Below are 12,007 nucleotides of genomic sequence, written 5' to 3'. Positions count from 1 at the left end.
AAAACTGTAGCTATTTTTTGATTACTTGTGGTGTAGCATGACAAAACTCAAGAGATTATGCCTCTATTTTTGTTGCGTTGCATTTACAGCTGAGTGAACTGGAAATAATCAAAAATATCGGTTACACTTTATTTTAAAGTGTCCTTGTTACAGTGTACTTGTACATTTAAGTACTGAGTAATATTGATTAACTACATGTAGTTACTATATGGTTAGGGTTAGGATTAGGGTTCGGTTTAGGGTTACTTGCATGTAATTATGCATAATGTATTGTTATTATAATAGTAAGTACATGTAACATGTGTAACAAGGACACCTTAAAACAAAGTGTTACCAAAATATCCACTTACTATTTCATAAGAAGCATTTGGAAATCTGATTAATTTTAGTGAATTTGTTTAAATAGGTCATTCATTTAAATGAGCTGATTAGACAAAAGATTAATTTATGATGCTACATTTTGTTGAAATATTTTGTCAAATATTGCCATTCACTTTCACTTCACCTTGTTATATAAATTGTGGTTATTTTTAACTTTATTCGTTGTTTTAGTGTTCATGTACTTAAGTCGGTCATTTTCAGTACGTTTTTTTGTGAGTGTAAATAATGCTCTGATTGTAAACAAAAATAATAGATCGTTATTTAAAGATACTGCCATATAGCTTCAATGTATAGATGCCTTTTGTTAGTAGTTTGTGTAATTCAAAATATAAATAAGTTTATATGCATATATGTATAGTTTAGTGTCAGTATGATTTTTTAATTGTAATTAATACTTTAATTTAGGATGTATCAAATTGATCAAAAGTGACAGTATAGACATTTATGTTGCTACAATTTTAATAATCATGGTTAACAAAAAACATTAAGCAGCACAAGATTTTTTTCAACGTTGATAATAATAAGAGATGTTTCTTGAGCAATAAATCAGCATATTAAAATGATATCTGAAGAACTGTGTAACACAGAAGACTGGAGTAATGGCTGCTGAAAATTCTGCTTTGCCAACACAGGAAAAAATTACACTTTAATATGTATTAATTTAAATAACAGTCATTTTAAACTGTATAATATTTCACAATACTACTATTTTTACTGTATTTTTAATCAAATAAATGCATCCTTGCTGATATAAGAGACTTATTTTAAAAACATCATACTTTTGAATGATAGTGTTGATATGTTTGTTTTTGTTTATGATTTTTTTTTTTTTTTAAATGTGATTCACAGTACAGCGTCTTTCCTCCTTCCATGAAACATAGAAGCTTAGATGTAGCCTCAGCCACAAACAATCATAATCCTCTTTACTCCAGTGTGCAGTTCAAGTACAACTACATTCTAAATCAGCGTGTAAAAACACACAAAAATACCCTTAATCAATAGTAGCCCTTTGCCAACTCTAAATATCGATTCACACCAACTTGTTTCTATTTTAGGACACCTCTAATGCAGCAAAGTCATCTTTTCTTGCTTAATTTCTCCAGCACTGTTTCCTACCGCGTCAGAGTTGAGTCTCAGTCAGCTGGAGGGGGAAGGTTTATGTTTTGAGAGAGGCTCCACCCCCTGCGCTCTGATTGGTCCGTTCCCCACTGTCAGACAAGCTCAGCGGAGTGTCCTCGACATTACACAAACACTCACACACTCCCAACACTAGCACGCACTCCTCTGAGAGCACAAGCCCTGGACTGGCTTGTTTTTCTTCTGGAGATTTCGCACAGGAAAACACCACAGAAAGAACCGGAGAAGAAAAAGTGCACAAGAAGACAAGCATTTTATAACTTCAGAAAATATTTTCACTCTCTTTTTTTTGGAGTCCTATTCAAGGAGAGCGTCTGAGTTAGCGAGCGTGAATGGGTTGTCATGGTGACTGACACTGGCAGGCTGACCCTAGAAGAAGACTGGATGTTGAATGGACAGAGAGCTGCAGTGGCCAGCCAGCGAAAGTAACAGGGAGTTATCGGAGAAAGGGAAGAAGGGAAGAAGAGAATGGAGGACGGCTTCTCCAGCTACAGCAGTCTCTATGACACCTCCTCACTGCTGCAGTTCTGCAACGGTAAACTCATCATGTTTTCTGTCTTTAGTCTGAGAACTTGTCCATCTTATGTATCTATTATGATTCAGGTAAACATGTTGCCTCAGCTGGACGGTGGTACCTCCGGTGCTGCACTTAACCTTTATGACCTTCTTCAGTCCCTCAACTTTGAGAAAGTTTTTTTTTATTCCTCTTGACTGTGATGGATAATTTTGAAAGGATTTGATAGAGTTGACAGTTTTCTTACACAGAGATGCTCTCGAAGCAAGTGCTTCTAGAAGGGCATCTCTCAAATGTCATGTTTTTCAGGTTCTTGTAGTGTTTAGGTGAAGCATATTTGTCATTCCTGAGATTGAAGGTCTTTGATGTTGTTTTCAGACAGACGTGTTCGTTTTGAACGAAACAATGCAGAGAAAAATCTCTTACGCCTTTATTACATCAGACCGTTCTCCACTGAAAATGAAACTCAAGACCTTTCCTACAAGCTAAAGAATGAGGATGTCGTTTTTGATTTGTTGGGGTGTTTTTGTTGTTCTGCCATCCTGATTGCGATCTGTAGTCATGTGTGTGTGTGTGTGTGTGTGTGTGTGTGTGTGTGTATGCTGGCTGGTGCTTCAAGGCTTTTGGTTGAGGGCTGATGATAAAAGAGGAAAAGAAGAGAGGAGTTTTGGTTAGTAAGGGATTTCCTTGTTCCAGGATGAATAGAAGTGCATGTCACTGTTCTGTCAAACACCATTAATCTCTTGCATTAAGAAACCTCATGTGACATCACAGTGCTAGAGAAAGCCATCTGAAGTTCTCCCTACTCTTATGCACGATGTGATTACATGTTTTATTGAACTGTAGTTTAAGCCTTTATTGGTGAGGGTTTATTTCAATCTATACTGAAAAAAATGGTGTAGTATTTAAGTAAATTTCACAATTATTTACACAGAAATGGCAAGTAACACATTAAAATACATATAAAATTTTGTAGTAGAAAGACACGAGAATTTGTTTTTTTTTGCAGAACGTACTTTAGTAATCTTTGAATTATGACTTCAGGCAAAAGAAAGTCCTTTTACTGTAAATCAACATTCTCTGTTCTGTTCGTTCTAGACATGCACAGTATTTTGTGTCATATTATAATGTTATCAATTAGAGATTTTTATAATTTATCAATACGTACAGTATACATATATGCTAAAATTGAACTGGATATTTCATTGTGCATGCATATATCTTTTAAATCACTAATAATTTAAAACATTTTATAATGAATAATAATTTAATGTAATATTTGCATTTATTATTATTATTATTATGGTTGTTGTTAAAAGTTAATTTTATAATAGTAATGTAATATTTAGCAAACCTTCAAATGAATGTCCATACTGTAAATTTGAAGGCTGTGATGCCTGAATTCACTTAAAAAATGCATTTAAAATGATCGGTTTCAGTTTTTAGTATTTTGTTTTTTATTTATTTTCACAAAATAGTATTTCGTTTTAATATTGACCATTTCTCAGTTATCAGCCATAACATGGAAAATAACTATCGGCTTATCAGTATTGACCAGAATTTTTATATCGGTGTATCCCTAGTGTGTTCACTCCATAATCTCCTTTAAAGTTCATTTTGCAAATCCAATATTAGAGTGATATTTGTTTCTGGGGTCATGTGGCGTAGCTGCATCTCTGGCTAATGAGATCATCAGAGGTTACTGACTTGTGTTTACACTGAAGTTATGATATGATTGTGCGGTTGTGGTGTGATCTTCTCTTTCATCATCTTGGCAGTCATGAAGACTATACGAAGTCTTCCATTCAGCAGAGCCCTTTAATCTGCTATAGGCCTCATACATCAGTTACACTTATAAACGCCTTGTTTTACAAGTTCTTAAATGAAAAAGACATTCTCTCTGCTTTTCTGCATTCACTCTGTTCGGCTGAGTGAGAATGAGAGCTGCTGTGATGGCTGGCCTGTATTCTGGCTTGTCAGGCCAGCGTAGGACTGTGGGTAATTGAATGAGGGTGTGCTGGAGAGCGCTGTGGTGAGGTCATCCGGCAGTACAGTGCTCAGCCGAAGCTCTGGATCTGGTATGAAGTCATTTGTTCTTAAACGCTTCACGACTTACTGATCAGCAAACCACACTGTTGTAGGGATACTGGGCCAGCAAATTAATCTCCTAGGCAGATTCTAGAGGCATTACACCTTTATTTAAACTTTTGCCAATCTCAGACTCATCTGCTTATAGTTTCTTGAAGAAAAGATAGACTCTTAAAAGGATATTTCAGCCAAAAATGAATATTGTAAAGACATGAGGTTAGTTTGCTTCCGTAATCCTTCAGGAAATTACCTAAATGATGATGGTCACGTTTTGGCTGAATGGAAACAGTTATTTAAAGTCAATCTTAAAAATAAATAAATAAATAAATATTTACTCACCATGTTATTCTAAACCGTTAAACCAAAAAATATAAAAGATGATATAAAAAATAAAATATATTTTGAAAAATGTATCCATGTGTGTTTGTACATTGAAAGTCAGTTTTGGCCCGCTTTGGGGTTGTATAGACAGAAGCTGTTAAAACATTCAAAATATGTTATTTTGTGTTCCACATCATACAGGTTTGGATGACATGAAGATGAATAAATGATGAATTTTCATTTTTGAGTGAAATAATCCTTTAAGATCAACCTTTAAACGATGGTTTTCATAGAGTCAAATCATTACCATCGTCTTAGTTATTTCTTCAAGGATTCTGAAAAATAAACTTGTGTCCTTAGTCAGATTAGGACAAAAAATATAAAATGAAAGATATTTTGAAAACTGTCCATACAATGAAAGTCATTATAGGCTTCAGTATAGTTGTGGCCCCCTGTGACTTTCATTGTATTGATGAAAACTGTTGAAACATTCAAAATATCTTCTTTTTTGCTCCAGGTTTGGAAAGACATGTGAACGAATGATGTCAGAAGTGAACTAATCCTTTAAGACTGACCTTTACATAATTGTTTTCATTCAGCCAAAACGTGACCATCATCTTGGTTATTTCCTGACGGATTCTGGAGAGAAAATAACCTCATGTCCTTACTCAAATTAAACATTGGCGGTGAGTTCTGGCAAAGGGAGTAACAGGATATCTGGTGTTCTGGCATCTAAACGTCTACCAGACGTCTCAGTCTTTCTGACTGCTGTTGTCTCATTCAGCCGCTGCTGCCAGAGAAGTGTTCTTGGCACTCGGCTCTCACTTCTTATTGGCCGTCCTTTGAGCCACTGATGGATGCATGTGCAACAGGATTAGGATTAAAGACCTGCTCACGTTACCGACCGAACCAGATGAGAAAACTGAAAGTGAGTAAGAATGAATGTCATGAACAAAAGCTTCCACTTGCCTCTACACTTGACCTCTCCACAACCTTAGCAGCAAGAATATAAAAGGTTGAAATTCTAATGCAATTCATAAGAGCCACAGTTGGAAGACATTTATTCATTGTTTTCTCATTGACCTTACTAGGCTGTCACTTGAATTTGGAGGTAAATATTGATATACAGAAAATAACTGTTCCAGGGCTGCCGATTCGTTCAAAGCTAGACATCGATTTCCTTTAGTATTATGGCTCTTGTGCTGTTATTTATTGAGCTGTGCTCTCATAAAAAATTGCAGACTGAGGGATAAAACTCGTCTTCCCCTAAATGGTTGATATTGACACAGCCGTTGTTTGTCTGTTATGTGGCAGACCCCAGATGACTTGCACTGGCTCTTTATCTTGCACTCTCTCCCATTACGTTACTGATAACAATTCTGAAACCATCATCTGCACAGGCCTTCTATCTGAGAAGACCGAAGCCATTAGTGCAACTCTCTCTCTCTCTCTCTCTCTCTCTCTCCCTCTGTCTCTCTCTCTCACTTGCGTGTTTTTCGAAATAATTTACCATTCAAAAGTTTGGTATCAGAAAGATGCATTTATGCACAATGCCTTTTTTAAGGCTGCATTTATTCAATCAAATATATAGTAAAAACAGTAATATTGTAAAATATTGCTACAATTTAAAATGATAGTTTTTTATTTTATTTTACATTTTAAAATGTAATTTATTCCTGTGACGACAAAGCTGAATTTTTTTAGCAGCCAGTCTTCAATGTCAATTGAAGTTCAAAACAGTAATTATTTTAAAATATTTAGAATATTTTAAAAGCTTGTGAAACAAGAAATAAATTATTTCCTATGGCAGTCAGTCAATTTTGTTTTCAGAGAAAAAAAAAATGGAATTGTACAAACTTTATTTCTTAATTTACATTCCATTTACTACTTTTTATCTCTCATTTGCAAATTTACTTTTTCATAATTGTTACTTGTAAATTGTGATTTCTTACCACAAAATGTGACTATTTTTAAAAAAACGTTTATTTTTTTTAGTTTTCACTCTGCAGCAGGAACATGCTTCCATAATTTCCTGACTAACAGATTGACACTCAAGAAACTTCACTGTAACTTACCAAAAGATGTTTTTCCTGGTCATTCTGCATTTTGCCTTTTAGCCATGAGCAGTGCAGCGTTCAAGGTGTCAGCGACATATCTGAAGCATGTCCCGCTGAAGGCGTAGTATTGTGCTATTTTTGTACATTAAGGCGGTTTTTTGGAATATTCCACTCGCTCATTCACTCTCAAGGGCTTCCAAAACAAAGAGGCCTTTGTGGGGGTGTCAAGCAGACAGGATTATTCAAATTTTGCTTCAAAATATGCTAATTCTTTGCAATGGCAAAACATGGTGCGTGTCTTTCATATACTGTGTGTTGTGTGGACCAGAATAAGTCCAACCAAAAGGCTTATTGGGATTTTATACTTGAATTTTTCCGTATTTTTATTGTTTAAGTGTCCGTTATCTAATGGGCATTTTTGAACTGTAAACGTACCACTGGGAAATCACAAGTGAGAGCCATGGCAAGCCTTTCCCCATGTACTTTTGTTCAGAGCAGATTACGCATGGAAGCAGAAGCTTGTAAATATCTGGTGAATAAACATACTTCAGTGTTATTTTAGTATTCCTCTATACTATTGTAGTATTTATGAATACTTTGAATGAGCTTTTATTTTTATATTTTCAGTTTCATTTTAGTTTTAGTAATTTTATATGCTTATTTGTTTTTGTTTCCTAATATTTCTATTTAGCTTTAGAAATGTAAGTTTCATGTAGGGATAATTTTATTTTCTCATTTAAATTTTTTAAAGTTTATTTTATTTCATTTCATCTAGTTTCATTTCAATTAAGGAAAAAGATTTAAGTATTGTTTATATACTACTGTAAATTTTATAAATATTTTTCAGTTTTCATTTTAGTTTAACTTTTAGTAATTTTATGTGCTTGTCATTTTTATTAATTTTTGTTTTTAATATTTCTATTTAGCTTTATTTTAGTTTAGTTTTTGAAATTTTAGTGCTTCCACTTGTATTTTTTTTTTCAGTTAGTTGGTAATGCAACATTTCAAATTTTTAAGAAGTTTTTTTAAGTATTTTTTTTTTTCATTTGGAATATTTTATTGAAGTTAAGGAAAAAGATTCAATATTTCAGTTTAGTAATAGTTTTAGTTAACAATAGGAACACTGACACACTTTCTATTCCATCAGCTCAGTTGTGCTGCGCAGGGGCTTGACATATGATTTTCCGCATGTAACATCCAGTGTCATTAGCGCACAGCATCCGCAAACCCACCCAAAGAACAACACTTCAGTTTATTTAAACCACCCACCCACCCACTGTTCTGGGCTGTTTGTTATGTGTGCACAATGCCCTGGGTTCTGAAGGAGAAGAAAGCCCAGGCTTTCACACACGCTGAAAAGAGCATTGTGTCAGAAGCGGGAAAGCGGAGCCAGCCATGAGTTAATGCTGCCCTACTTTTCTCCTGCTCTGTGACTCAGACCCTCTGCGACTCCTTCAAAATCCTCAGTCTGCTCTCCTCCTTCCCCGCCTCGTTTGCCACCAGAGCTCCCCGCCGTTTGTGCCATTTCTCAGGAGAGCATGAGTCAGCACAACCCGCAGTTTCTACTCTACTCCAGCGTGCCTATTCCAGGTCGGTTTTGTCTTCTCATCTCTATGGTGACTGTGCTGGAGTGAGAGGGTCTGTTACTGGGTGGGTCCCATGAACAGAGGCCCTGGCTGATTAAACATGGAGACAGATAAGTGTTTTGTTGTTTGGAGAGTTGTGTGTGCCATTCCTCACTGTGGTTGACAGTAAGGTCACCTGAGACTGAGCGAGTGGGCTTTCTTCATTGATTAGTCTGTCGAAATGGGGTTCAAGGAGCATGTGGGTGGGGTGGGGAGCATGACATGATGTGTAGCTTCACTTTTACCGTCCTTTAGAGCATTCTTTATATTGTCTATAAGTGCGTTTTGTTGTCTGGAAAGGTGTCATTAGCAGCAAGGCTTTCCAGACATGATAAAATGCACAATATTAGTTTAAAGCACTTTATAAAATAATAATTTGTGTTCTTAAAAGAGTAATTTAACCTATTACTTTAACAGGTTTTTTTTTTTTCAGTTTACTTTTTTATTCTTTTACCTAAATTATTAAATGAATAATTTACCACATCTCTGGCCATGTTTAAGTAATATCATTATTTACTCATCTTTGTGTCATTCCAAACCTTGTATGATTATTTTATTATTTTATTTTTTTTCTGTGGGACATAAATAGAGACATTTCGAAGAATGCTCTTGCTCTTGAAAGTGAGTGAGCAAGGGACGTTAAGGTCCAAAAATGACAAAAATAAAATTAAAGCCGTCATTACACTATATTTCAAGTCTTCTGATGCCATACAGTAAATGTCAGTGAACTGTCCTTTTAATAAAAATGTACAATATAGTGCAATAATTTTATTCAGCTTGGATGCATTAAATTGATCAAAAGTGATTGTAAACATATTTATAATGTTGCAAAAAGATTTCTTTCAAAAAAATGCTGTTCTTTTGAACTTTTTTTTATTCATTAAAGAATCCCGGGGGGGAAAAAAATTGATCACAGTTTCCCTGAAAATATTTAGCAGCTACTGTTTTCAAAATTGATTTTAATAAGAATGATTTCTGAAGGATCATGTGACTCTGAAAATTGCTAAAGATTCAGCTTTGCCATCACAGAAATAATTTACATTTTAAACTATCTTAAAATAGAGTTATTAATCAGCTGATATTTGGCCATGTTCACTTGACTTATTAACAGAAATGTTTATCTCCTTGCATCATCATTTTCAAGTCCTACTCAGAACTTTGCTTAGTGACTGATTTTTTTTCGGGGTTTTTTTTTAAGTTTACTTTTTAATAAACTTTGCTTGTTCTGCTCATATTTCTTGAACAAAGCACAAAATCTTTATAGTAATATTGCTAGCAAACAATTTAAACATTAAACTGCTAAACAACATCTCTGGCCAAGCAGCTCATTTGTAGGAGACCAACTGTTTTTTATCCCAAAACAACACACAGGCTCTGTTTTCAGTAGTCTCATGAACCCATACACCAGAGCATGTTAAGCCTGTGCACTTTCTCCCGGAGCACAGGGATAACCGCTGATCAGGATCGGCTCAGTATCCCTGTAATCCTCTCTTAGCCCAACCACTTCCTGCATCCCAACAGCGAGGCTTGGGGCTAGAGCACCGTCGTCCCTAAAATACCCCCCTTGTTGGTTTCTTGCCAGTGAGCAGGGTGGTAGTGGGGGGTGGAAAACACCCTGCCTCTACGGTTCACACAAAGTTGTTTTCTCTGCCTCCGTGGCTGCCTGGAGGAGATTAAGAGGGAACAACACTGCAGGCATCTCTGCATCACTTGTGACCGACTCAGTCCTGTCTGTATAGTCTCTCCGTGGGGATGGAGGCTGGCGTGATTAATGAACACACACATGTAGCTTCTGCTGCCTGTCTTACACGTGCTGGTAAGGTGCTGGCAGCATGCTATCGGCTTTGTGAGAGAGACGGAGAAAGATGCTAAAAGATGTGCACTAATATCCCAAGAAGCCATTTGGCAAACCATTTCCTCTATGTCTTTATTTTATAATTCCCAACATACTCTCATTAGTGGTGCTTGCTAAGGGGGCCGTTCACATAGGACATGTTCTTGGATCTGTCTGCATTATTTTTCAGTCACAATGTGATGGAAATGGCAACAGACCTTTTATTCTTCAATATTCTGTATTGTGGATGATCAAGTTTCAATTCAAAATTACGTCAAAAAAAAGAAAGAAAGAAAGAAAGAAACATGTGCATGGATAATTCCTTTACAATAAGATCAATAACATTCATTATTATCAATTACATAGTGGATTTTTATTTCATGCCATTAAATATGGATATAGATTGATGACTTTGTGACTTGTTTCAGTTTTTAGCATCTTGCGCCATGTGATATTTTTTTTAAGATGTTGTCAAGTTAAAAGAAGTTTTACTTTTAAAATCTTGATTTACCTAAAGCCTGTTGTTTTGTTGTGCTTTCTCAATATTTTTGAGCACAATAACCACCATGAATGCCCCAGCAGCTGCATAGCAACATGCTAAACATTGTAAACAACACATGCCTTAAACTGACTGGTTTTACTACAAATAAAACCAAAAAACATGGTTACCACAAATTAACCCTGGTTTTCTACACTACTATAGTTTAACCATGGTGTTTGCAGTGAAATTTTGGTTATTCAAATGGTAAAAAATACTTTTTACTATACTGTTACTACACTTTTATTATAATAAAACCATGGTTAATTTTTGTAAGGGATAGCAACATACTATGTGACACTTTGAGCACCTTAACCACCACATAGCATCACACTAACAAAATTTACAACGTGTCTACACCAGACACAACAGTTGCCATATTGTGTGCAACAGTTAAAGTCTGTCTACACTGGACGCTACAAAGTACCGTTGCAAATAATTTGAACTTTGTGTCAGTACGTCATAAATAGAACAAGGAACAGTCTAGACAGCATCACTGATTATAATCTGATTATAATGTGTTCTATTGTATTATTATCATTAAAATCAATGAGTTTTGTCAATCAGTGAGATACCACAATAGCCTCTGGTTCAAGCACCATCTTTGACCGTTCCAATATGATGACTGGCTTACGTATACCGGCTCGTAGAAACAGCCGCTAATAGGGCATCTACCTATGTACACTGAACAAAATTATAAACACTTTTGTTTTTGCCCCCATTTTTCATGAGCTGAACTCAAAGATCTAAGACTTTTTCTATGTACACAAAAGGCCTATTTCTCTCAAATATTGTTCACAAATCTGTCTAAATCTGTGTTAGTGAGCACTTCTCCTTTGCCGAGTTACTCCATCCATCTCACAGGTGTGGCATATCAAGATGCTGATTAGACAGCATGATTATTGCACAGGTGTGCCTTAGGCTGGCCACAATAAAAGGCCACTCTAAAATGTGCAGTTTTATCACACAGCACAATGCCACAGATGTCGCAAGTTTTGAGGGAGCGTGCAATTGGCATGCTGACTGCAGGAATATCCACCAGAGCTGTTGCCCGTGAACTGAATGTTCATTTCTCTACCATAAGCCGTCTCCAAAGGTATTTCAGAGAATTTGGCAGTACATCCAAACCGCAGACCACGTGTAACCACACCAGCCCAGGACCTCCACATCCAGCATCTTCACCTCCAAGATCGTCTGAGACCAGCCACCCGGACAGCTGCTGCAACAATTGGTTTGCATAACCAAAGAATTTCTGCACAAACTGTCAGAAACCATCTCAGAGAAGCTCATCTGCATGCTCGTCGTCCTGATCGGGGTCTCGACCTCACTGCAGTTCGTCGTCGTAACCTACTTGAGTGGGCAAATGCTCACATTCAATGGTGTCTGGCACTTTGGAGAGGTGTTCTCTTCACGGATGAATCCCGGTTTTCACTGTCCAGGGCAGATGGCAGACAGCGTGTATGGCGTTGTGTGGGTGAGCGGTTTGCTGATGTCAACGTTGTGGATCGAGTG

General features: G+C 36.3%; 1 protein-coding gene across 7 annotated transcripts in view; it reads left to right on the top strand.

The window, feature by feature from the left end:
* Nucleotides 1-12,007, top strand: part of eml1 (EMAP like 1) — a 55,078-nt gene that overhangs the window by 10,251 nt on the left and 32,820 nt on the right. For 2 of the 7 annotated variants that reach the window (XM_058749641.1, XM_058749637.1), the window contains exon 1: nucleotides 1,617-2,053. The exons of 4 other annotated variants lie outside the window; for them this stretch is intronic. In XM_058749641.1, the coding sequence (XP_058605624.1) occupies nucleotides 1,987-2,053 (67 nt within the window). In that variant the 5' untranslated portion in view covers nucleotides 1,617-1,986. Of the gene's footprint in view, nucleotides 1-1,616; nucleotides 2,054-7,945; nucleotides 8,089-12,007 lie in introns of those variants that run through there. One more of the 7 variants, XM_058749638.1, reaches the window with a different exon arrangement.

The sequence above is a fragment of the Onychostoma macrolepis genome, chromosome 17, assembly GCF_012432095.1.
Source record: "Onychostoma macrolepis isolate SWU-2019 chromosome 17, ASM1243209v1, whole genome shotgun sequence".
Classification (NCBI taxonomy): domain Eukaryota; kingdom Metazoa; phylum Chordata; class Actinopteri; order Cypriniformes; family Cyprinidae; genus Onychostoma; species Onychostoma macrolepis.
Note: the sequence above shows the minus strand (reverse complement) of the source record. Positions and strands in the feature narration are given on the sequence as shown.